General features: G+C 54.1%; 6 protein-coding genes across 6 annotated transcripts; 4 read left to right on the top strand and 2 right to left on the bottom strand.

Moving 5' to 3' along the window:
- Positions 1-1,541: 1,541 nt before the first annotated feature.
- On the top strand, positions 1,542-1,891 carry HRG_08515 (uncharacterized protein; the record flags this gene model as incomplete). Its single annotated transcript, XM_044866986.1, has 2 exons — positions 1,542-1,775; positions 1,823-1,891. 2 exons carry the CDS (start codon positions 1,542-1,544, stop codon positions 1,889-1,891), a joined length of 303 nt encoding a protein of 100 aa, XP_044717873.1.
- Positions 1,892-4,192: 2,301 nt separating this feature from the next.
- On the top strand, positions 4,193-6,261 carry HRG_08514 (DDE superfamily endonuclease domain-containing protein; the record flags this gene model as incomplete). The annotated part of the gene is made up of 3 exons (XM_044866985.1): positions 4,193-5,630; positions 5,692-5,807; positions 5,854-6,261. The coding sequence occupies 3 exons, from the start codon at positions 4,193-4,195 to the stop codon at positions 6,259-6,261; spliced, it is 1,962 nt and encodes a 653-aa protein (XP_044717872.1).
- A 419-nt stretch (positions 6,262-6,680) lies between these two features.
- HRG_08513 (tc5 transposase DNA-binding domain-containing protein) lies at positions 6,681-8,334 on the bottom strand (the record flags this gene model as incomplete). The annotated part of the gene is made up of 5 exons (XM_044866984.1): positions 6,681-6,705; positions 6,753-6,892; positions 6,988-7,370; positions 7,434-7,643; positions 7,695-8,334. 5 exons carry the CDS (start codon positions 8,332-8,334, stop codon positions 6,681-6,683), a joined length of 1,398 nt encoding a protein of 465 aa, XP_044717871.1.
- An 874-nt stretch (positions 8,335-9,208) lies between these two features.
- Positions 9,209-15,413, bottom strand: HRG_08512 (reverse transcriptase (RNA-dependent DNA polymerase) domain-containing protein; the record flags this gene model as incomplete). The annotated part of the gene is made up of 15 exons (XM_044866983.1): positions 9,209-9,231; positions 9,360-9,406; positions 9,455-9,988; positions 10,079-10,308; positions 10,409-10,966; positions 11,033-11,244; positions 11,322-11,359; positions 11,419-11,567; positions 11,645-11,881; positions 12,172-12,467; positions 12,787-13,010; positions 13,068-13,356; positions 13,432-13,909; positions 14,380-14,783; positions 14,879-15,413. The coding sequence occupies 15 exons, from the start codon at positions 15,411-15,413 to the stop codon at positions 9,209-9,211; spliced, it is 4,254 nt and encodes a 1,417-aa protein (XP_044717870.1).
- Positions 15,414-15,852: 439 nt separating this feature from the next.
- HRG_08511 (BAH domain-containing protein) lies at positions 15,853-16,954 on the top strand (the record flags this gene model as incomplete). Its single annotated transcript, XM_044866982.1, has 6 exons — positions 15,853-16,129; positions 16,199-16,492; positions 16,556-16,572; positions 16,681-16,686; positions 16,749-16,853; positions 16,943-16,954. 6 exons carry the CDS (start codon positions 15,853-15,855, stop codon positions 16,952-16,954), a joined length of 711 nt encoding a protein of 236 aa, XP_044717869.1.
- Positions 16,955-22,254: 5,300 nt separating this feature from the next.
- On the top strand, positions 22,255-23,113 carry HRG_08510 (uncharacterized protein; the record flags this gene model as incomplete). The annotated part of the gene is made up of 4 exons (XM_044866981.1): positions 22,255-22,431; positions 22,553-22,668; positions 22,752-23,058; positions 23,108-23,113. 4 exons carry the CDS (start codon positions 22,255-22,257, stop codon positions 23,111-23,113), a joined length of 606 nt encoding a protein of 201 aa, XP_044717868.1.
- Between the last annotated feature and the right edge of the window lie 2,727 nt (positions 23,114-25,840).

Here is a 25,840-nt window from a genome sequence, read left to right as displayed (position 1 = left end):
ATGGAGTAGATAAACTGGCAGAAAACTGGTCAATAAGCCCTACAGATGACACTGGAATCATCGCCGCTCGGATTCTGCCTGGTCATTCTCCGCAGTGAGCCTCTTACCTGAGCTTATTTTTAGCGTTACTGGTATGATTCGGTATACCGGTAATACCATGGTATCAAGTTTTTGTCAAACCATACCAGGTCTTGGCGGTATTTACCATACCAATACCAACTCATACCGGACCATTCCGATCACTGGCTGGGCCGTCTGAACAGCATATGCAGTTACTTAAACACCTTTTCAGGTATCTCATTGGTACCAAGAACTTATCTCTGTGCTTGGGTGGAAAATACTCCATTGCCAATCTACCACTTCTCGCCTTCGCGGACGCGGCGTTCGCCGACCGAATACCGACACGCCACTCGACTGCTGGCTATGTCGTTCTTCTTGCAGGTTGTCCAATCTTGTGGAAATCTAGCAGGCAGACAATCGTAGCGCTATCTACAACGGAAGCTGAGTTCATGAATCTCACACCAACTGGGCAAGCTTTGCTATGGATAAACCGCATTGTTCAAAATCTTGGGATTCAATCTGCAAAACCGACAATCATATTTACAGACTCGCGCAACGCCCAGCTCACGGTACTCAACCCAATGAAATCGGCACGAACCCGCCACATCGACGTCCGTTACAAATGGATCATTGACCGAGTAACTCGAGGAGACTTTGACATCCAACATGTCTCAACACAGGACATGACAGCTGACGGACTGACAAAGCCACTCACCCAGGACCGTCACGTTGCGTTTGTTCGACAACTTGGACTTACCTGTCTTGCAAACACCTGATCCTGCATTCCAACTTCAGGCATTCGATCTTGTTTTCATCTAGCCATGTCTGGCTACGGGGGGGTGTTGGAGGACTCCAGTGGGATCTGGAAGGTTCCATGGATATGGCGACTCCGTCGCCTGAGTCTATATAGACTCGGATCATCATCACATCTGTAGCTAGATAGACAAGCATCAATAGATTGCTCACTCATCCTTTCCAATCCGCAGGTGCGGACAACAGTACCCATCGGCGGGGAGGCATGCGTGGGCGGCGGGGTGGGTTTTGCTGCTGGCGCTTGCTGGGGCGATGGAACGGCGGGTGGATGAAGAAGCTCGTGCGCGGCGAGTTTTGGATACAGATGACCCGCTGTAGCTACTTCCTTTGCGATTGTGTTTAAATTGACGGTGGTGCGCTTCGTATGACTCTAAAATCGACTCCCTTCCATAGGTAAAGGGGTATCACGGCCGGCTTCAATTGCGACTTCAATTGCGCCATGGACGTTGCTTGCGCCCGCTTGCAGTTCGTAGTGGGGAATGTGCACACAAAAATGCGGTATCGGCGCTGCCCCGCGATCTGCGCCACATTTTGTTGTACGTTCAGCAAAATGTGTTGTACGGATAACTACCCCCCATTACAAACCTGTGAACCGGTGGAACCGGGCGATGGCAGTAGGACTACGGCACAACCACGACATCTCGTTCATCGCGACGCAGCGCAAGACCATGGCCCTAATCTACTACATGACCAACTATGCGACGAAGGTAGAGGACCCCGTGTGGAAGCGTGTGGCCGCCGCGGCCGAGTTCCTTCCCGCGCTAGAGCCGACGGGAGAGGGCAACGGAAGTGGCGCCGACCGCGACGCCGGCCGAGGGGGCGGGGCCGAAGGGGTGGCGACGGCGGCGGACCCCATAGGGGGGAACAAGACGAGAACGTTCCTGCTCAAGGCGGCGAACCGAGTATTTACGGAGCGGCCGCTGTCGTTTGGCACTAATTTGCGATGCAGGATTGCTCCATCAGGGACAAACTGCTGCTCTTTGATGATATAACTGTGCCGGAGACGCCGCAGCTTTAACGTGACCCGGCGGCTCCTGGCTCCCCCGACTGTTGCTATTTTGCGCTGCTCTTGACTTTAGGGCTGCCTTGATTCGCGCCAGTTTCGTTGTACTTGAACGCTCGGGTCAGTCTACTGAAGCGGTCTTCTTCGGATAAGACGCAAACGCATGTGCCTCGCATCAGTGCTATTACCGTCTCCTCAATGCTGACGTCATACATATAGGAAGAGAAGTGGCCAACCCTTGACGAAGGACTCATCAGGAGTTCTGACTGGATAGCCGCGAGGTTAGGTTAGTGGCCGGAGAAGGTCAAATGGGGACGGTGGCTGCGGTCGCCGCTGCGACAAGGAGTATCGCGGAGGGGACAGTTAGCGCGACGGACAAGGGCCGAAGCAGGTGTCACACCACGAAAGTCAAGCGGACGCGGCATCCAAGTCCGGCCTATCGAGGCCAAGCAGGCGCCGGCGTTCGAGGAGGCCTTGCGAAGGGAACGAGCGAAAACACTCAAAAGAGCGTTGCCCGTAGGAATACGGCGAGGTACATAGCAGCGAAAACGGACGAGGTACATCGATGGCGCTACTTTAGAGGGAGGGCAAGCGCCACGGTCAGCATCGATAAACGCTCGTGATGGGCCAGAGGCCGTGTTAGTTGGGCGAAACGAAGGCGCAGGCATAGGGGAATCGTCTGCCGCGGCCAGAGGTGGTCTTGAGACGGCTAGGCCTAGGCAGTCCGGCGATGGCGCCCGGGTAACTCTGAAGGGTCTCATCGAGCGTACTGTTACGGCCAGGTGCACACGAGCCACGACAGCTATAAAGGTGTATTGGCACTATGAACGAAGACTCAAAGCTAAGGAGCAAAGAAAGACTAGACTGCACGATCGAGCTGGCCCTTTACCTCAGCAGTGCTCAGGCCATTTCAAGAGGAGTCTAACCGTTTTAGGTCAAAGTCACGTTACTTGGACTACTCCTCCAGTAAAAGGAGGAGCGCATGTGACTTACCGATTAGGTATAGTCCGCTCCGGTGGCGTAGTCACGACCAATGGCCTGAGCTCTGCTGAGGTAATGGCCCTTATGTGCATATGCACGAGGTCGCACGTGGGCACGTGATGCTGCTTGTGCACGTGACACTGGTGAGGCTCTGCGCTGGCGCGCAGGGTCGTGACACGTACAACCGGCGCTGGGGGGAAACGCGCGAGGGGAGACCGAGAAAACCCCAACCCGTTCAGCCCAGAGAGGCTACGAACGCGGCCGGACAAGTGCCTCGCTCGGGTGAAGACGGGTTGCACGTCGGTAAGGAGCCCTTCGTTCGGCCAGTCCAACCTAGAGAGACGGAAAACAGAACAGCGAATCTGCAGTCTTCCGACGTTCGCCACCGCGACCATTATGCGAGGTCGCAGCGGAGGAACAAGATCGGCCGAGACGAGACAAGGCGGCAGCGAGACCGTCGCAGCCCGTAGAACAGAGAAAGAGAATGGGCCAGCCCGACCGAGACCGGCCCCCGGCGAAACGTACTCGAGGCGGCCTTTGGAGGCAGAGGAGAAGGGAGTTGCAGGAGGAGGATTTGGCCAGCGTCCTACGTTACCTTGAAGAGGAATTCGCCGTAAAGGAAAGGCTGTCCAATGCAAAACCGGTGCACGCCCGTACCGCACGAGAGGAAGGTGTCGACGGTGCGAGGTTTCTATCGGGCCTTCCACGACGTAGACAAGCTGCCGATACGGATGTGCATGCTATGCCACCGGAAGCGCACGGCAAGAGAGCTGAGGGAGATGGCATGGGACCAGTGGATGTCGAGTCCCACCATTAGGGGCGGTCGCGGATCGCCGTTTGCGTGCCGGAGTTGCTTCCCCGAGGGCGAGTCCGTCCCGCTCTGCGAGGAGTGTTCTCGACCTGTTGCACTGTTACACTGGCACATCAATATCTACAAGCCTCATCAACCTTTCTTTTGCAAGGCTTATTCACCATTCCTCAGCCGAGGCATATTCGGCCGTATACTCAGCCAAGACTCATTTTGTCTTCCAGTCAACCTACTAGGGGGCCTCAAAGTCAGCCAATCCCGTGACAGCTCCACAGTCACGGGGGCGGTTGACCTAGAAAAAGCTTGTTGACCTGGAAAAAAACAGGGTACTTCAATTAGTGTGCACGCATCATACAATAAATAGTAGACATGTTTAAGATCATATCTACCATAGTTACAATTCGACCCCGCATATACCCCCCTATGGCAATAATTCAGAACCCATTTCACGATGGCGTCATAACACTACATTTTTATCGCCACGTCACTATCTCAATAGTCATCGAGGGAAGGCCAATTCTTTGACTATGGCTTCTTCAAAAGCTAAAGAGTCTGCTGTCCAAAAATGGATCGATTCTGCCACCGGCTTACCCAACTTTTCGCGCCATACAACCGCAAACCTCGAGACGCGAACTATTGCAGGAGCAGAGCTCTACTACGAGGGCTTCTACGGCTCAATTGTGGCCGCGGCGAAGGCGCTTGGCGTACCCTACAAGCGCCTCTATTATCGAGTCAATGGGCATCACTCAACGGCCGAGAATGGGGGCAACCGTACCCTGCTTGATCCCTCGGATGAAGAGGAGGTATTTTGCTGGGCACATCGCCGCATCACACAGGGGCACCACATCCAGGGTCGTGCGCTCCAACAACACGCCAACGCCATTCTCAAGGCAAAGGGCGTGGGAGCTACAGCATCGCGAGCCTGGGCCAAGCGCTTTATACAGCGGCATAGAGAACTCTTCCACCGTCGAAGAGCAGCAGCGCGAGACATCAAACGGAAGGCTATGCAAGATCGCATCCACGTTGAGGCTTTTTTTCGCGGCTGGTCTCAAACGATCGAGAAAGACGAGATTCTCCCTAAGAACACCTGGAATTTCGACGAGACGGGCTTCATGGTGGGATATCTACATAAAGGCACATTTATTTGGACCTTCCGCGAGATTGATACCCCTATTTTATCTGACGCTCACGATACAGTGTCGGTCACAGCGATTGAGGCTATTTATGCAGCTGGGAGTTGCATTCCTTCGTTTGTGATACTCCCTGGGGTCCAAATTCCTGCCCGTTGGGTTAGCAACAGCCTTGACGACGATACCATCATTTCAACCAGCCAAAAGGGGTATATTAACGATGTCATCGCGATTGAATGGATCAGACACTTCGAGAAACACACGAGACCAGTTGATCCACTTCAGAAGCGGCTTCTACTTATGGATAGCTGTGATAATCACTATACAGAAGAGATGGTTCACTTCTGCTTCGATCACAACATTAAGGTCTTCCCAATGCCTCCCCATCTTACACATCAGCTTCAACCTCTTGATGTCGGCGTTTTTAGGTCATACAAACACTGGCATCAACAAGTTCTACATCGTGAGATTGCTGACGGGGCATATGACTTTAACAAGTCCGATTTTCTATATCATCTTCAAGAGGTCCGCACTCGCACCTTCAAAAAGCACACAATTCTCTCATCTTGGCAGAAATGTGGCCTCTTCCCATTCAATCCCGAGATCGTGCTCTCTCAGCTTCAAGACACGCTCTCGTCGCTCACAGAAGAAGTGGCTATTAAGGACCTGCCGGGCTCGATCGAAAGCGAGCCTCAGGGCGGGCCTCAGGCAGCAAGACCATCAACACCATCGCCACACACGCCGCCCTCGATTCAACGATTCAACTGGAACAATGTTTCAACGCCGAGACTCAACCTCTCTACGATTCAGAGGTATCACGCCTACGTACAGCTTCGTCTAGCCACATCAGTTGACTCCCACATGCCGTTGACTCCTCCGTCACATACGTCTATGAGAAGGCGCGGAAAGCCGACAAAACCTCGCTCTCAACGGCATCACCGCAACGGCCGAGATGACGAAGATAAAAGAGAAACAAGCCAAGCGCTCCAGTCTCCAGCAACAGACAACTATTGTAGCGAGATACGGCCCATTAAGCGTCGGTGACGCTAGAATTCGAGTCGCCCGAGACGAATACAATAGACAAGCGGCAAGAAGAGGAGGCACAGAGAGTCAGGAATAAGGAGGTTCGCGACGAAGCTGGCTATATACGCCGCTGGCTTCGCAAGGTACGCTTCAACGTCAGGATTAGCATCACAGAGGCGAGGATTCGAGACATCAGAGGTCTCTGGGCCAAGGGCGACAAGCGCGCACACCTCAATTGCAATGAGTGGATGTGCGCAAGCTACAGGATTCTCCGCGAGCTACACAACCGCGGCGTAGGGCAAAGCAAGGCGATCATGTGGCCGGAGTACTATGATCGCGAGATTGTAAAGGAAGCAGCCGAATTAGTGGTGATGGAGGCAAATAAGCGTGCTATTTGCCGTCAGACGCTTTCCTTGGAAGCTGACGGCATCGAGATGCGATGAAGAGGAATCATAAGACGCGCTCGAGGCTGGGAAGGAAGAAGAAATCGAATAGAGCTCAATTCGATGCCAAAACACCAAAAACACCCCAAAGGCAGTATGGTGATGCATTTGCATTGCTATGACTAGCTTGCAATAAAGCGAACATGTGTTGCACTTATCGCGGGAAGAGAGGTACTTTTAAGTTCTAGCAAAATGACGGGGCTCTTATGTACTTCTTTTTTTTTCAGGTCAACGAGCTTTTTCTACTCGTGCCACGCCCCACTTTTCTGGATTCCGATTCACCTTCACCAGCCAAGCTGGTGCTGACGGGCCACTTAACCAGACTGGCCACCTAGCCACTTTTTCACACCTTCTACTTTCCAGCCCTTCGTATGGCCCTACAACCACCAGTTCCGCTATATACAAGCATTTCGCCCAGTTTACCAGTCATTCGCATAGATCTGGCTTTTTTTGCGGCCGCCAAATACCATCTTTTGAGTGCGTTATCGTACCGAATCCGGGTGGCGTCGACTTTGCGCTGGGCCTTCTGAAACTCTGCCTCCGCCTTCCGTGCGGCCATTTGACGGCCCTGGGCTACCGTAAGCACCCTCCTGATTGTAGTGGTATATTTTTCATGGCCCTGCGGAGTCGTCTAGTTTTCTCAGCCTGTTGTGTGCGGCTGAGGTCCTTCTTCGTTTGAAGGAGCTCAGTACTAGTGGAAATCGCTCCACGGATGAATTGGCCTACGGACACAAGGAAGTCCTCCTCGAGAAGTATAGAACCATCGTTGCATTCCTCGGCAATAGTAAACTGGTCCTCCAATTGCGTTGCCGCCTTGTGCATTTGCCGGAGGGTGACTGGCGTGCCGAACGGTGAAGACAGGAGGGCCGGATCCAATTCAGGGGTAGGTGTACGAGCTTTGCGTGCTTTCATGACGGCCAGGACCACCTCTTGGTTGAATGGCACTATTCCAGTCTTCCGAAACGCAGAAATGATGGTCAATTGACGAAAGGCTTGCTTCCGGACGTCCTGAATGAAGTCCAAGAACTCCAATTTGGTGATATCTGTGCAGCCGTCACGAACCACTAGGTCTACCGCCTTTGCGTGATAATGCTTGAGCGGCTGAAAGACTACCACATCCAGTGGTTGAAGAAGGTGTGTTAAATGAGGAGGTAAAGAGAAGGGTATAATACCGCGGCGCCCACAGTACTCGATAAACGGGTATGTATGGTGTGAACCGAATCCATCGAGTAGAAGTAGCCGCTTGTTGCCTTTGGTCTTGTTTTTCGTGTGCTCGTCGAAATGATAGATCCACTCCAAGCAGATCTCGTCGTTACTATACCCAGTTGGTGACATCGCAATGCGTGTGTCTGGGTAGTGCTTCATGACTTCGTACCATCGAGCTTGATGTTGGATACCACAGAGCACCAAGAAGGCTGGTAAGACTCGCCCACCGGCCGAGATGCACTCAATGGCCGTAGCTGACTCCCTGTTACCAGGAGTGCCGAAGTAATGGGCTTTCTTGCGCTTTGTGACGACCAATTGGTCTTTTCCAACCCCGATACGAAACCCTGTTTCGTCCATGTTCCAGATGTCGTCTTCCACAATGCCTTCGGATTGCATTACAGCGTGGAGTTTCTTGTACCACTCAATGACTGTAGGGATATCCTCGGCGGCTTGGCGGTTCGATTCCAGCTGCTTTTGGCTCATTAGTAGATATTTATGACGCTTGACGAAGCGGTCGATCCAATGTATGCCCACGGTGGGCGGGTTGCTCTGGCTAGCCTTGCCTGACCGCTCCTTGAGAATGCGGTTTGCAGCATCCACAATGAACTCTCTGCGTACGGCTAAATTCACAGCGTCAAGGCGATCGATGTAGCGGCATAGTGCATCTTCTTCTGGCTTGCTCAATTTCGTATTTGTTGGTTGGCGGTCAGTCAAGCTGGTTCGGCCGTCCAGGCGGCTTCGGAGTCGGCCACGCGGCACTTCGAATTGACGAGCAACCGTGGTCACCTTTGCAGTGGGATTTTGATCAAGATACTTCTTGGCCTTTTGCACACGAGCCTCCAGAAGCCTGGCCTCTTCGCGACGCATTTTGGTGGTGGTGTTCTGGCTGAAATGTAGAAGGTGTGAAAAAGTGGCTAGGTGGCCAGTCTGGTTAAGTGGCCCGTCAGCACCAGCTTTTATTATTATTATTTTATTATTATTATTATTATTTTGTATTGCGCCCGGAGGGTTCCCCCATAGAGCCACTACGCTAAGCTACGTACCTACTGTACATGGTTCCATCGCACCTGAAGCCCCACGCTTCTTTTCATCTGTTTCCAGCCTCGTTCGCTGTGACATGACAGGCCTACTTGAAGGTCAGTTTCTCCAAGTGTTCAGCGTCCTACCTTCAGCGACTGAAGCGCGGTCTGCCAAGTTGAAGGCTGTTGTGTTAGTATGATTATCCCTTGATCAGTACATGGTCCCTCGTCGGTCCATACTGAAGCGTTTCGTTGCCAATGCGAACTGTATTGTCGCCCGTACAGCCCCCATATCGGGCTGCCACTTGTCGTCGTCTGACTCTGCCTTGCCTCCTAGGAAGAAAGACAGGTTTCCCATCTTTCCGCGAGCATATCGAAGCATGATTTCTCGTTGTACCGTCCATCTTCTGCATCGAAAGAGGAAATGTTCCACCGTTTCCGCCGACTGTCCGCAGGTGCACTCATCCGATTCCTCTGCCCCGATTTTGCAGAGGTAGCCATTCAGTCGTGATTTGCCAGTTCGAAGTTGTATCAACACTTCAGATTCCTTTCTAGTTAGCTCGTCGTACATCTTGCGGGTGTGCTTGCCCGGCAATGCTTTATCGATGCGCTTTGAGTGCTTTCCAACCCTTTCTGGGATCTGACGAACGCGAGTGTGTTCGTTGAGCAGCAGTCGTAACGTCGTTGCTCTTGCCTGAAACGTTGCTGGTTCAGCGATGCATTCATCTCGCGTCGCTCTTTTCGCCTGCATTTTGGCCAGTGGCCCAAGGGTGAACTCCTCATTCTTTGCAGGCACCCAACGAAGTCTGACTCTGCAGCCTCTTTTCGCAAGATACTCAACAGATCCGTATATCGCCCGTATCGTGCACTGACCAGACTGCTGCCGCGGTCGCCCGATGACTTGCAGGACAGAGCGGTTGCTTGTCACAACTGTGAGCTGTCGGTCATGAAGACCTAGAGGTACACACCTCAGGGCCATGGCGATTGCCTCGAGTCCTGCTGTGTAGGCATTCTGCTCATCACTGGAGCCAAGGGTGACGGAGTAGCTGGCCAGCACCTCGTCTGCGCTGTCACGGGACGCATCCCGAACGACGCCTCCCAACCCGACCTTGCCTTTCCTTTGCGAGCTGGACGTCGCGATAGTGATGTCCTCCGGGTCATCCGACTTCAGCACCTCCGCTCGGTCTGCCTCATACGTTGCCTGCACTCGTTCGTCCCACGGCGCCAGTGCGAACTCGTGGATGACTTCCAGGCGTTTGGTATCTAGTCTTCCCATCGCCGAGGCGAGCTTCTGCATTGGCGACGCATACCTCCTGTTCAGCTTGAGCCTCAACGATGTCAGAGGATGCGTCTTCGGGAGCGTCCGCATCCTTATCCAGAATTTCGCTGCCGCTTGAGCATGCCGTTCTCGGAACGATTGCACGCCGGCCTCGGCCTCGGCCACTGCCGTTGCCACTGTGCGAAAGCCTCCCGTGACAGCCTGGGCTCCGATTCGCTGGGCCCTGCCAATCCACGCCGCTTCTTTCACCCCGCACGCGTGCGACCACACGTTTGAGGCATAGTCCATGGCTGGCGCCACCGTCGCTACGAACAGTTGCCTCGCCATCCGTGGCGAAGCCATCTTCAGTCGTTTCAAGCACATGGCCGCGGCCAGCCCCTTGGCGGCTGCTCTGGCGATGTGCTCTTTGAAGCGAAGCGCCTTGTCCATGATGACTCCCAACAGCTTCACGTTGCTCTTCGGCTTGACATCGTTTCCTTTGATGATGAGAGGCAGGTCGCTGTCGCGCTCCGCGATGCGTGTGAAGTGGATGACGGATGTCTTCTGCTTCAAATGTGGCGCCGCTGCGCTTCTCCCAATCAAGCGCCTCATCGATAATCGATTGAATACCATCTCTGTTTGACTCTGCCGTTGGCCCCGTGACCCAGGCAGAGTAATCGTCCACGAAGGCGATGGAGCCGCCATTGTTACTGATCCGTCTTTGCACCAGGTCTGCGTTGAAGAAAAGAAAAGCCACTGGCGACAGAGGGGATCCCTGGGGTAGGCCGGCCTGCAGCAGGGTTTGTTGCTCGGATGTGTGCCCGTTGACAACCACCGACGCGGTCCGTCCCGAGCAGAATGCGTCTATCCACTTGACCAGACGACTCGGGATGCCTCGGGCTTTCATCCTTTCGAGCATTCGCTCTTTGCACACTCCGTTGTATGCGCCTTTGACGTCAAAGCTGATGAGGCTGAGCACTCTGCCCGTTCTCCAGGCCTTGTAGATCCGCTCCTGTAGAAGCACAAGTGCTTGATCTGCGGACCTGCGCTTCCGTGCACCAAAGTGGTTCGCGGGCAAAAGCCCTTGAGCCTCTGCTGCATAGCTGATACGTTCCGCAACGACTGCTTCCAGGATTTTGCCAAGCGTTGACAGGAGAGAAATCGGTCGCCACGCCTTGGCCAAGGTGTAATCCCCTTTATCTGGTTTCCTCAGGGGAATGATCTTAGCCGTTCGCCATTGATGAGGCACGACGCCCTCTCGGAGCGATGAGCTGAAGAGCGTCCACACCCGGTGCTTGACCACGTGCCAGAGCTTCTTCCACACGATCGCAGGAAGGCCATCCTCACCAGGCGCTTTCCAGGGCTTCGCCGCCATCACCTTCTCCTCAATCTCTTGCAAGGTGAGGTCTGGCATGGCTATTTCTTGTCTCTGCGGACGTTCACCCTCCGGCTCGATCCTCGTTGGCAGAGGCGGAAAGAAGGTGCTCAGGAGTTCCTCGGCTTGCTCGCCCTTGCTTTCAGTGATCGAGCCGTCGGCTCTCTTCAGCGGGGCACCTTGTCATCCGTCATCTCCGTACCAGGCTTCAGATACTTGGCAGCCCTCCATATGTTGCTCCTTCGATGACGAAGTCATCCCAATGGGCCTTCTTTTGTCTCCGCAAATTGTCGTGGTACTCCTTCGCAGCCTCCTTGGCGCGCTGCTCCAGATCCGGCCGCGATTGACCGGCTCTTCGCTGCGCCCTTGCTTGATTGCGCCAATACGTGTACGTCCGACGGAGTTGCGTCAGGTCCTTTGTCCACCATCGCTTCGCGTATGGCGGCGGCTGGGCTCGAGGGTCAGATCTCGAAGCGCCTTGGTGACCACCCGCATGAGCTGATCCGCCTGCGTCTGCACCCCCACAGTCCACGGAAGAGGCCGAAGCTCGTCCTCGACCCTGGTTGCGATGGCGATCCACGGCGCGTTCTTGAGCATCAGGCGCTGCGGAAAGGTACGTTCCGGCACTCGAATGTCGAAGGTCGTCTGGATCGCTCTATGGTCTGATCCGTGCTCTGTTGGATGAATCACGCAGGATGTCAACTCGTCCGCCAGTTCCGCCGATGCCAACACCAAGTCGATGGTGCTCTCCTCGTCCGACCTCTGCCACGTTTTCGTCCCTCTCGGAGAAGGCTGCTAAGACCAAAGTCGTCCATCAGGTCAATGATGGGTTCGCCCTCCCTTGTCTGCTCGCTGACACTTCATCTCCGCCCCAGAGGAGGTCGTGGCGGTTGAAGTCCCCGCCAAAACCACATCGGTGCGTCTCCTGTCCCATTGCGGAAGTGATCGATCACGTCGCGCAATAGTTCCATCGCGTTCGTCAGCGCCTCGTCGTTCTTTCCTTGCACATACACTGACACCACCATCACCTCCCTTCCCTCAAGTCGGAGTACCGCTGCTGTGAGATCGGCCGACGGCACAGGCACTTGCTCCGCCTCAAGGTCACTTCGGATCCAGAGCATGCTGCGGATCGGCCATAGGGCGTCACGAACACACGTCGGAATCATCTTTGTCCAGTTATGGTGTCCCATAGGACTCGTCACCACCTTTCCGTCGATATTGCGCGCATGTGGCTCAGATATAGCCAGTGCGGCAAAATCCTTCAGGTCTTCGTCGTTCATCAGACTCTGCTGCACCACATCACTCTTGTGTGCATTCAGCTGTAGGATGCGGAGGGACTCAAGCATCGCTGCTCGGGTTCCTCATCCTGCACTTCCAGCTAAACGACTCATGCGGTCCGCCGCACGGGACGCATTTTGGCTCAATCGCTGTGCACTCTCGGTGGTGATGCCCAGCGTTTGCGCACTTGCCGCATGTCCGCTGCTTCTAGCATGAATATGCTTTGTGACCGATCTCCTGGCAATTGAAGCATTGGATCGGTCCCGTTCTTGGCTCGAACTTATAAGTGGTGGCCGACTCTCCCGCTAGGTCAAAGTAGTCACCGTCCAGAAGCCTTTCTGCATCGCTTTTCTTGGTGACATATACTACCATGGATCCGTAGGCTTTACCAGACTCTCGTTTGCTCAGCCAGGAAATCTTGCCAATGGTCACTCTGTTTTCGGCACTCAAGGCTTCGATCGCTCCGGGTAGGATATTGCCCTCCGTGTCGAGGATTGCTGTCCGGTTGGCGTTGTCGACCCGGGCCGGATACAGCTGGTCTCTCATGATTCGCGCTCCCTCCACGGCTGTCTTCTGCGCCGCCTCTTTGACCAGCTGAAGCTCGGCTTCATCTCTGCAGACGATCTTGATTCGGTCGGCATTCCGGGATTCTCTCACAACTGCTGCGCACCTCCAGGTCTCATGTCCGTTCTTCGCTCTCATCTCAACCTCGATGGCCTGTCGTATCTGCCCGATTTGCGCTTTGTTCCTGTTCGGCTCACTTACACGAGACGTGTCAATGGTACAATGGACAGAATCGTTGGCTGTCTGCTGTTTGGTTGGACCAGGTATGCTGCGTGTACTGGAGGGCGGGCTGTTTGGCAGGGCGCGCGCGACGTCCGCAAACGTTGCTCGAGGGCCGCTTGGCAAAGCCACCTCGCCCGATACATCCAGCTTTTGCATCAGCTGATCTAGTTGCTCTTTCATTCCGACCAATTCTCTCTTAAGATCCCGGTGCTCCTGTTTCATTTGCTTGTCGTGTTCTTCGCTCTTACGTCGAAACTCTTCCTTGGATTCCTGGACCTGGGCTTCCAAGCCTCGGATCAGATCTTCCTGTCCCTGGATGGTGGTGCTTTGCTTGTACACCGTGGCGCTCAGCTTCCTGATCGTGTCGCTTTGCTCGGATACTCGATGTTTCAGCTCCACCATCTCGCTTCCCATCTTCGCCAGCATCTCTAGAACCCTTTGCATCATCGATTTGGCGGTCTCCACATTGCTGCGTGACTTCACCTCGTCGCCTCTTTCGCTTTCGTTGCCCACCGATATGACTCGCGTCGTTCGGGTCGAGACACGCTTGGGAGCTCTCGCGGTCGCACTTTCCAACGATCGTAACGTATCCTGCACTCGTGCGCTGGGCGTCCTCACTCGCGTCGGACGCGTCAATGGCGACGGGCTAGTTGGATCCAGCCCCGCCCCCACGTCGGCCGGAGGCGCCACTTCAGGCTCTGCCATGATGGCAATCAAGAGCCACACCTACCCCAGAGTAAAGAAATATGAAGAACTATAGTAGAACGTCGGGGAGCCTCGATTTCAGCACTCGCCCCACGTGCTTATGGAGCTGGTCAGTTGTTGAAGGTTAGTGCTATAATCGATCCTAAGTGGATTCTCACTTCCGCTGCTTAGCCCGAAGGGCCAGACGCTGCCTGCGTCTCATCCCCAGCGTTCCGCGCCCGACAGTTCCGGCTGTACGATTCGTGTGGTCCACCACAGGGCACGCACTTTGGCACTGTCTCCTTGCATTCTCTGTGGTGATGTTCTGCTTTCGCGCATCTGCCACATCTTTGCGGCTTCTTGCATGAAAACGCCTTGTGTCCCATCTCTTGACAGTTGAAGCACTGAATCGGTCCTACGCGGCGTTCAAAAACATTGGTGCAGGCGGACTCTCCCGCAACATCGAACCACACGCCGTCCAGAAGTCTTTGCGCGTCACTCTCTTTAGTGACATAGATCACCATTGACCCGTACGCTTTGGCTTTCTCTCTGTTGCTAAGCCAGGTGATCTTGGCAATCGTGACGTAATTCTCGGCTCCGAGCGCCTCAGCTGCGCCAGGCAGAACGTTGCCTTCGGCGTCCAGCACTGCGGTACGCTTGGTGTTGTCGACTTTGACAGGGTAAAGCTGATCTCTCAGTACCCTGGCTCCCGAAGTTACCGTCTTCTGCGCTGCTTCCTTGACCTGCTTCAACTCGGTTTGGTCTCTGCATAAAATTTTGATCCGGTCGGGGTTTCGAGCGTCTGTCACGACCGCTGCGCATTTCCAAGTCTCCTGCCTCTGACTCTTTCTCATGTCGCTCTCTATGGCCTTTCGGATGTTGCCGATCTGCGTCTGGCACCTGTTCGCTTCTTCGACTCGTGATGTGCTTCTTCGACTCGTGATGTGTCCACCGTACAGTAGAGACTATCGCTGACGGCTGTTCGTGCCGATTTAGCTGCTGGTACGGTACCCCGGTTCATTGTCTGGATCGTCGGCGATGACCCTGCAGCGCTCGCATACGACATCTGCGGACTGCTCTGCAGAGAAGATGCGGGCGTAGCCAGGGTCTCTAACTGCGCTCGGATGTGACGAAGCTCATCTCTCATCTCTTTCCCTTGTTGATCCATTTCCTGGATCATCTGCTGTTGCTTGGATATGATCTCGTTTTGCGCATCTATCGCTCGGCTGAGCTTCTGCGTTTCTTGACGTGACTCGCTCAAGAGTTCGAGAACTTTCTGGAGCATGGCTCGGCCTTCGTTCGCGCCACCGCTGCTGCTGGCAACTTTGCGCCGCTCAGTCGCGTCACTGATGGCGACATCGTCCGAGGCAATGCGCGTTGCAAGCCTAGTTGCGCGTGTTGTCTTCTCCGCCAGATCGTCGGGCTGTCGCGCGGCTTCTCGAATTTTGGTGCTTGGCCTCACGACGCGTGTCGATCTTTTCGCGGGTGTCGACGCAGGCGACGCGCTTCGCCCCACCATATTCACGGCCTCAGCCGGCGTCTCCATGATGAGGCCCCTCAATGCCTAGCTGGCGTTCGCTTCATGCTTCTTGTCGAGTTCCTAAATTTAGGTAGGAGCTTGCGAGTTCTAATAGTTCGGTCTCCTGTGTGTATATAACTGCACCCATAGAAAAATGTGGCGCCACATTTGCCCCACATTCTGTTATGCGTTTACCAAAATGTGTTGTACGGATTACCTCCTAGGCAACCCAAAAGGTACATGGCACGTGATCGGGTTATCCAGCAGGAGGCTCGGAAGAACCTGGCAGCGGCCTGGTCTTGTTGAGGCAGAAGTGGCCGGATCTCTAGCAAATCTCATCCAGCTCAGCCCCTAACCTTAAACAACACCACCGCAGCAGACAACTTGACAGTTGCCTGTTGCCTGCAATCGGCAACGCACGCGTGCAATCGCCCGGAATTTCCATCGCACGACAGTAGTGTCGGTCATGAGCTCGGGAAGAAAGAGACATCGCGCCATCGAAAACAACCGCGCAGAATGCCCCTTCACTGTGGCCACAATCGCGGCGCGGTCCTGTGAGGAGCTGGACCAAGCTTCCAAAAAGCGTAAGCGTGGCGTTCCAAACAAAAGCAGGTTATATCTCGTCCAGGTGTCGCCATTCGAGCCCATTGGGAAGTTCAAGACGTGTCAGTCGTTGGACACGTTGTATACCGTCAAGCCGTACAAGCGATGGTCCGGTATGACCCGCTACAGAAGTTTTGTTTGTGAGTGCGATCCCAGAACTTCTCACTGCTTCACAGGAAAAAAGTTCGGTATTGAAGTCTTCCCAACAGTAGACAATGTCAAGTACCACAGCGACGATTTCGTGTACATTGCCAATGACAAAAGTGTTGAACGACAAGAGGCTGCTAGCGAGGATCCTCAACATCAACGCGTGCTGGGCCTCGCCGACTGTTGGGTGGCCAAGATCCTCGAGATCAGGGCATCGGACGAGTCTCACGTCTATGCGCGCGTCTGCTGGATGTACTCCCCGGATGAACTTCCTGCGAATATTGTCGATCACGAGAAGCTGGTATCAGAGTTGTCGCCTCATTACAGCCACAATGAGTTGATAGCTTCGAACCACAGTGAGTTGAGACTGTCCTAACATGGGTATTCTCAGTGATTACTAGGACTTACAGATGCCCTAGTGGATGTCATTAACGTTGTCAGTGTTGCTATGCGAGCAACTGTCCACCATTGGATGGGGTCGGGCGATGATCGAATTCCGGATGCGCTTCACTGGCGACAAGCTCTTGACTGTCACACCTTACAGCTTTCTGTAGGTATGCTGCCAAGTTGAAGGTCTCACATGATGAAAACTGACATATTCGGTACGTACAGTCGGTTGAGTCGTCGAGCAAGCACGGCAACAACTATCAGTCAGAAGCATCGACAATGGAACTGTGCACGACAGAGGAGCAAGTGGCCGCACTCGAAACGACTCCTGTACGAAGCAGGAACCAAGGTGCACGACCGCCGCTCAATGACGAAGGGTGCGAAAACGACGATTCCACACAAACGAACCATACCAACAGCAACACGCCTAGGACGTTGGACCTATTTGCCCGAGCCCCATATGCCCTCACTAGAGATGTATCAAGGTTGGTTGAAAATGGCAATAACCTTCGGGAGGTGAATGGGGATTCGCATGATGTTTCCGTCGAGACGCAGGTCACACAGCTCAAATTGGCGGTCGAGCCGACCGAGCTCCGGGCGCGGTATTCTGCGTCAGATATTTCCCATACGGAACGTACCCTGAAACACGATTATATGATCTTGCAAACCGGTGCAGGCTTGGTCCCGCTGCCGCCTGCCCATGGAGACGTCACTCATCGACCCTACGAGACTGCGACGCCGACCTATCTCCCTTCCAAGACTCAGCACCAGCTTTTGGTGCACTTGCAACATGTTTTGGAAGAGACTTGCTTCGAGTTTGGAAAACGAGTGATGCCTGATACTCTTCACCAACGTGGATGGGATTGCGCGGAGTCAGTTGAGCTAAATCGCTGGATTGGTGAACTTTCAAAGCGCCAGAAAGGCTTCTCGGATATGGAGAGCAATGGAAAGCAGTTGGACAGCCTCTTCCGCTCTGTTGCCAACATTCGGCATAGCGCTGTTCATCGGCGTCAAGTTAACACGAAGGGCATGGAAAAGTTCTTGCTGGATGCTGAGGCATTGGCAACGCTCTTAAGAGATTTCGGGCGCAGTATGGAGATTGCTATGCTCCGACAGAAGACGCAAGCGACTATGAAGGAACTGGAGCGTAACAAGCACGTTTTGCGGTCAAGGTCAAAAGAAGCTCTTCGGGAAATAGCAGCCCAGAGAACGGAGCTACAAAACAAGGAGAATGCAGTTATTGTCGCGACGGAGAGACTAGATGAAGAGTACAAATTTTTGGCGGGGAAAGCTGTGGAGGATGCGATCGCTTTTGAGCAGCAGGGTGCACGGCGCGGTATTACCTAGTCTCCTGCCGGTTTTCTAGGCAGACATCTCAAATCTGGCCGATAATTGCCTTCTCGTGGGTCAGATTTAGACGACATTTGCCACTAGATCTCAAAAAGCCTGGATGATTTGCCTTCCTCATTCAGCCCGAATTGGCCGAAACGGTCATCACGTAACAGTGCACGAGCTTTCGCATGCTGCGGCTTAACATTAGAAAGCAACACGCGGTGCAGCTGAGCCTGATGAACGACGAAGATCTCAAGGGCTACCGTGCATTGGCCATCTCTGAACCGTAAGCGAGGAGGATAAAACAGCAGGATAATTACGAGCCCAATAAGCCACAGCAGCTGGTGAGAATGATACCGATCAGGACCATGCTCTGGGTCGGAGTGACCTCGAGGCGGAGCAAGCGGCAACGCAGTCAGCGGATTTGACAGCGGCAATCCTTCGGCTACCAGACTGATATCTAATGGTATCGTCGGTGTACGTAGGGAAGAGCGAGGAGGCGCTGTCGAGAGCGGTAAGAGAGATGCATGGATTAGTGGCGGGCTTCCGCGGTGAACTGGACGGCGAGCAGACTTCGTCGTCGCTGGTGACTTTAATCGCCACGATCTACTCTGGGGAGGCGACGAGGTAACGGCGAGAAGAGAAGGGGAAGCGCAGTCGATCATCGACCTGATTAATGACTGTGGGCTCTGCAGCCTGCTACCGCGAGGCACCAAAACGTGGCAGGGCCGAGACTCGGAAAGCACGCTTGATCTAGTGCTTGCGTTGGCCGAACTGGCAGACGAGATGGTGATATGCAACATACACCCCATGGAGCACGGATCAGACCATATAGTTTTTGACGAGGGTGGCGAACCGTGTGTTGACGGAGCGTCCCTGTTGCAGGCCGAGGTCGTCGCTCTTCTAGGATCTCCAGCCGAATTTACCAACAGCAGCGCCTGGGCGTACCTAAACACATACCTGTTGTACTGGCACGTCTTTCGACAGGAAAGTGGCGTAGGGTCACAGATGATCCCCTGGGTGAGTCGGTTGTCGTCGAAGAAGCAGGCCCCAGGATCTCCCACGTCGAGGCGTATCAGCACCGTGGAGAGCGCCTGCGAGGCCTATGCCTGTACGACTATGTATCGCTCGTCAGGCTCGAATGCAACAACAATGGCGGGAACCTCTTTCTCAGCGGCGGGCAGAGAGTTGGCGACACGGCTGACGCTGAACAAAACGCAGTCTATCGCTTTCTCAATCATATGCCGCCAGCTCGATTTGATACGACAAAACGACGGAGGCGACGTCGGCCAGCTCTGCCAGTTCATCGGCGGCGAGGGCGGGACCGGCAAGTCGCGAATCATCGAGGCACTCGTCGAGTTGTTCAGTAGGAGGAGCCTTTCGAATCGCCGCTGATCATGGCGACGTCAGGGATTGCCGCAGTCCGGATCAACAGTATCACGATCCACCCCACATGCGGGTTCTCCAAAGACCAAGGGGCGGCCGCGAACACGGCGAGAGATCCCGACGAGGTGCGACTGCCAAGCAAGCGGATCGGTTCGTCCATGGCCAGTTTCGGATGAATTGGCAGAAGAAAGACGCGCTGGTTATACCATGCGCTATCTTCGTCAGAACGTGTTTCCATGTCATACCGGTGCGCTGGTCTGTGAGCGGGGAAACGTTGCAACCCCGCGGTAGAGTGATGGTGAAGTCAAGACGTTCGTGGAGGGCTGGCATGACCAGATTACCAACTGTTGTAGAGACAAGTTGCGGGGGAACGGGTTGAGCGAGGAGACTCGGGGTGTCGCTCCTAGACCCTTCCGCTGCTGCCTGGTTGGGGGCAGCAATACTACTCGGCGCCAGCTCACTTTCTGGCTGCAGTGAAGACGATATTGCTTATTAAGAAGGGGTTGCAGTCCTTACAGCTCAGTACTACCAAGCAGCGAGAAGTGAAGGTGCTGTCAGTCGCCCAAGACGAGGACTTGCAGGACTGTTGTGAAGCCAGAATCGGCCGCAGGTACGTAACGGGAACCCAGGCACCATGGGCGAAGGGTCTAGGAGCGACACCCCGCGTTTTGTGCCCAACCTTCTCCCCGAACTTCTCTTGTGCGACAGCTGGTAATTTGACACGTTAAAAGGCTCGTACTGTACTGTATGTACATACCGGGGTTCATGCAGAAAGACTGGCATCCATCGCAATGGTGGCTGCAGTTCGATGCAGGCAAACATCCGCTAATGCACAGGGAGAGGATGTGACGGGGCTACGATCTGCAGCTGCAATGCCGTCCAAATGACTCACACCACCCGTGCCGGGGACAGTCAGAAGCACCCACTTGCAGCAACGCACATCCACCTTGCGGTCACCACCTCGCATTGAGAACCAACTGCAGTATTAGGAGCAACACGAACTATGGGTGATTATGTACATGTACCCAAAAGTAGAGCTGCTGAAATGCATCTCGAAGCGGACGCTGTCTGGCAATGTAGATTCTGGCTCCCGGTCACTTTATCACCAACGACTCCGAGACCCCGCGTCGCCCAGCTTCCTTCCCTCCTCCTCTCTCCTGTTGTACTTCATAGTACCTCGATACGATCATATCTACATTGCCTCCCCCACTCTTCCCCACTGCGTACACCGATACTGCCATCAGGTCTCGATCCGGCAGCCGCAGGAGTGGCGCCGTCAAATCCGCTGAATGCGTTGCCACCTGCTCCGCCTGAAGGTCACATCGCATCCAGAGCATGCTCCGGATCGGCCAGCCTGTCTCGTGCGTCGTCGGCGGTAACATTTTCACCTCGTCGCTGTGGCTTATTGGGCTCGTAACAACTTTGATGTCATCGCTCTGCGAGCTGCCACGCTGCAGCCACATTGTGCTTCCACTTCCAATAGCACTTGTTCTGCAAGACATTGCGCTGCAGCCAGGCCCCACATCCTTTTCATGATGCACGCTCGTGCTGAAGGATGATAGTTAGGTGGGCAGTGAATGCCCTACAGGGGCGGGACACCTCCGATTGGCCTTAGAGGTCGGTTGTTGGTTCTTGGGTTTGTTGTAGCCCTGTAACTAGTACTGTAACGGAGTCATACGCATACACGAGGCGCATGGTTCCCTGTTCGGCGAAGACTGCGTCTACATGGGAGCATGTCGTATTTTGAACTAGAACCGGGCGACAGTCGTGAGCTATTTGGCTTCCATATCGATAAGCGAGGACGAGTAATACTGCCCCAACTGCCGCTTCGCAATAAGAGGTGGAGCGAGGAAAGGAGGCGACTTTGCCGCAGTCGCACAGCGAGCCGCATTCACGTGTTACACATCGAATGTATGTAGGGTTACTCCAGTCGATGGGAACCAACTAATCTACAGACAATGTGTTTTGGATGCTGCCTGGACCTGCAGACTGACCTGTCACTCTCAAAATCCTACGCTAGCTCTTATCGATCGCACGAAGCCTCCATACTCGGGGGGTTGACTAGCAGGGGAACCCCCGAGTAGTCCAGATGACGTTCCTTACGCTCTGTGGTACGCTGGTGCATCCTAGTAGGTTAAAGTGGAGCCCAACAACGAACTGCGATGATGCATTAGCAGCACAGCAGACCAACAACACAACGATAGTGCTCACCAATCACGAGTCATGAATAACCAAAGCGGCACGGGTTCACTCTTTGTTGCCGCTGCCTTCCTCGTCCTTGACCATATTTTGCACTTATAGGGGAATCAGGTTTCTGCATGGGACGAAAGAAAGTGGAGCAGAATGTGGAGAGAGGAAGGTACGGCACGGTTAAAGCCTACGATTATATCTGCAGCCCTGAATTAAGTCACGTCGGGTTGGCGCATGACGCTAATTACCCCGGTCAACCCGCCGACCAAGGTTCCCGTTGGGGGCTCCAGCGCAAGCAGAGCGAATTTTCCGCCTGTTCTCGCCATCTTTGCAGCCACGTAGCGCACCCGCAACAACGTGCGCGCGGCTGCACTTCCGTAGGCAGGGGACGGCGGTCGAGGCGATTTTCATGGTATGGGTGTTTCGGATTTCAGTGGCCGTTTCGAAAATTTGGCCAGAAAGTCAAAGAATTGTTTTTTGCACGTATTCGCCTTGTTCTGTGCTGAGCCAGTCAAGAAGCGGCAAATCATGGTACCCCCCTGGCGCACGAACTCCACTGATTGGCGCACTGGCGTTCCCGCTTATTGTCGTAAAGGCAGAATCTCGGTAATATAGCATGTTGTTGGAACGCGAGCAGGAAGGGCGGAGTAGGTCACCTGCCAGGTCACGTGGGGCATTCGGCTGAGATGAACCAATCAAGTATGGCAAAGAAGCTCTAGGCACCGCCTCGCAGATCATAAAACGAGCGATCACCCCACAACTATTTGTTACACCTTCCTGCGATCTTCCTACACGCTCTTCATGCCTGAGGCCGTCCACCGCGATGGCCGAGCCGGTAGGACTGGCTTCCGGGCTATTGGCCCTGGCTACGTTCGCCTTCCAATCCAGCATTACGCTTTACAGCACTGTCCAGAGTTTTCGAGACCATCCCAAACGTGTGCGCGATCTCATTGACGAGCTTGAAGCTTTGAGCGGAGTCTTAGGCCCACTTACGGAGACGGTCAGTGCCGTCCATACTGTCGACCTCTCAGCGCTCGATCGACCGTTGCTGCGATGCGGCCATGCCTGTGCAGAGTTCAATCAGGAACTCATGAAATGCGTGTCGCAGTCCGGGGACTCAGACGACCTTTCGGGGGTGGGCTAAACTCAAGTACATGGGTGATGATATCGACGGATTTAGGCGGTTGTTATCCGGCTACAAGTCGACAATCACTATTGCCCTCACTGACGCCAATCTGTACGTTTCACGGTCTGCAAGCCACCACCCTCCATAAAATAAACCATTCAGTAACAACTCTAATGCTTATGCTGTGAATGTAGCCGCGTATGCTCTGCCACCGCCGAGACCATTCGAAGCTACAAAGACCTTGTCGAGACAGCGCACAGTGACCTCCGGGCTCACCTCGAAAGTATCGACGAGAAAATAGGTGTCTTTCTCGCAGACGCCATATCGGAGACCGGCTCAGGCGCGCCAGAATTGCAAACCATGCAGGAAGAGCGATTGAGCACGCAGCGATGCCTTGAAATTTGTGACCAACTGTCGAAGCATATCGATGAATTTCAGCTGGCCACCAAACGCAGTGGAAGCTCGTCCGAAAATGAAGAGCCAGCTACGTTCCCCGAAAAGGTCGTCAATGAGGGTCTGAATGGGTGCAGGAAGACCCTTGACAACACAGTCGTGAAACTGGGACAACACGAGAAGGATTTGTTCGATCGCTTGATGGGGAAAATAAAGAAAGTGCCTGCTTCTGAGGGGGATACTTCCGAGATTGCGAGGCTGCGTGAAGAATGGGAAAACGCGCGCCAAAGCTTGAGCATTTGTTCTGAAGCAAACAAGCGCTTAAAGGAAAACATTAGCGTTATTGACAACTACGCTACAGGCGACGCCATGCAGTTCATGGTTTCGACTGACGGAAAGACGATTCACGGACAAAACAAGGGACTTGGATGGAGGAGCAGGCAAGTAGGGGGTCACCTTCGTGATGAAACGGTCCGGCAGATATCACGGGACATGATCACACTTAATATCCAAAGGCCCAAGGAGGAGGAATCTCAATCGCAAGACAATGCATATCCTGGACCTGATGTCGGTGCCAAAACAGAGGCCAGGTCCCAATTTGGGGCAAGGTACGGGCGAGGCTTCATGCTATCGCCCAAGTCTTCTGATACACCCAAATCTCCTGGATCTTATTCGGGAAAGTAAACTGACTTTTGCGGACGAGGTTATGGGGGCAGGCCGTGGCCAGCCGCATCATTGTCGATTTGGACCACGCAAGGGACTATCTCTTCTTGACAGGCGGTTGTTGGTTAGGCAGGCATGCAGTGTTGCTGTTCATGGCGGCGTGCCTGTATACGTGCGTCCAGTTGTTCAATCTGCTGATACGTCTTGCTCCCTGTGCCCAGAGTGTTGCCGCTCGTTTGGGGTTCCTTTGTAGTATTAAGCTACCATCCTAAGCTGGCCATCTGTCACGGGCTGTGACCGGCATGGTCGACTAGGAAGCGTTCAAGCCACCAATGAACGGTCGACCCGTCAACAGAGGCTACTGAATACGCACTCTCGTCGACTGTGGATGTGACTGTTACGCCGTGATCACGTGGCATCTTCCCAATGACAGATTCGTGCTCGATATATATTCTTCGTGTAGCCGAAGAGTACTCGGACCCACCCTCGGCGCCTGCTTAGCGAGGGCGACCGGGCCTACCATGCCCCACCCATCGCCTGTTACCATACAAACTATATCAATTGAATTGAAGCTCTTAGCCCATAATAAATTATAAAAGAAATACTACTCTGTAGTGCTTTCAATGTTTAATTGCCGTGGACTGTTGGGTTTCTGGTCTGTCTCCGCCCATGTGTAAGAAGGCGACGAATCAGGTGGCTTTACCCTCCCCCCTCCTCCTCTTCAACCTGACCAAATGCACCTTCAATCGCATATAGCACCTCTTCATCGCCCTGTGGAAGCATATAGACATTCCTAATATATATCGGAGGTTTATGAACATAGTATTAGGATTGGGGATCATTCTTTCCTTCCTTGGCCTCATGCGATGCAGCGTAGCCGCCGAGGCCTGAAATCTCTGATCCTTCAACACCAACTCTGCTCCTTGCGCTCAAACACTCTAGATATCTTTCTCAAAGTCTTCTCGAGGCTACTAGCTTCGAGATTTTTAGCCTGTGGAGTTGTCGGCTCGTGCTCCCTCGTAGGTCTAGCTTGGCGTATAGCATCCAAAACCATATTTCTCTGTCTGGTTAGACCCAGTGAAAATGACGCGTGACCTTGAAGCCACGGTAGTTGAGATCTAATGTTAAGATCTCCAGCACTATACCGCCGTCTTTACTGATGATATTTATCCCTTTTGGTCCGACATCGAGCACAAGATGCCGTCACCGGCGGTAGAGTCGCTCATACTGTCGCTCATACTGCCGTTACTGTCGCTCATACTGCCGTTACTGTCGCTCATACTGCCGTTCATGGTGCCGCGCAGGATTCCGTACGCAAGGAGGATAAACGACAGGGTAATTACGAGCTCAATAAGCCACAGCAGTTGGGTGACAATGATACTGACGACGATACACGAGACCGGCTGGCCGATCCGGAGCATGCTCTGGGTGCGGAGTGACCTCGAGGCGGAGCAAGCGGTAACGCAGTCAGCGGATTTGACGGCGGTAATCCTTCGGCTACCGGACCGAGATCTGATGGTAGTGTCGGTATACGTAGAGTAGAAGAGCGAGGTGCTATCGAGAGCGGTAAGAGAACTGCATGGATTAGTGGTGGGCTTCCGTGGTGGAACTGGACGTCGTCGCGGGGACTTTAATCGCCACGATCTGCTCTGGGAGGCGATGAGGTAGCAACAAGAAAACAAGGGAAGCGCAGCCGATCATCGACCTGATGAATGACTGTGGGCTCTGCAGCCTGCCGCGAGGCACCAAGACGTGGCAGGGCCAAGACCGGAAAGCACGATTGATCTAGTGCTTGCGTCGGCCGAACCGAACCGGCAGACGAGATGGTGACATGCAATATACACCCCATGGAGCACGGATCGGACCATACAGTTCTTGATGAGGGTGACGAACCGTATGTTCACGGAGCGTCCCCTGTCGCAGGTCGAGGTCGTCGCTCATCTTCTAGGATATCCAGCCGAATTTTCCAATGGCAGCGCCTAGGCGTACCTAAACACATACCGGTACTAGCTGTACTGGCACGTCTTTCGACGATTGCGGCATCTGCGACAAGTAGCGCATGGGTCACAGATGATCCCCTGGATGAGTCGGTCGTCGTCGAAGAAGCAGGCCCCAGGATCTCCCGCGTCAAGGCATATCAGCACCGTGGAGATCTTCTGGGAGGCCTATGCCTGTACGACTACGTATCGCTGGTCAGACTCAAACGCAACAGCAACAACGGGAGCTG

This window comes from Hirsutella rhossiliensis (assembly GCF_020360975.1).
Source record: "Hirsutella rhossiliensis strain HR02 chromosome Unknown scaffold00010, whole genome shotgun sequence".
Lineage (NCBI taxonomy): Eukaryota > Fungi > Ascomycota > Sordariomycetes > Hypocreales > Ophiocordycipitaceae > Hirsutella > Hirsutella rhossiliensis.
This window is presented reverse-complemented; position numbering and strand designations above follow the sequence as displayed.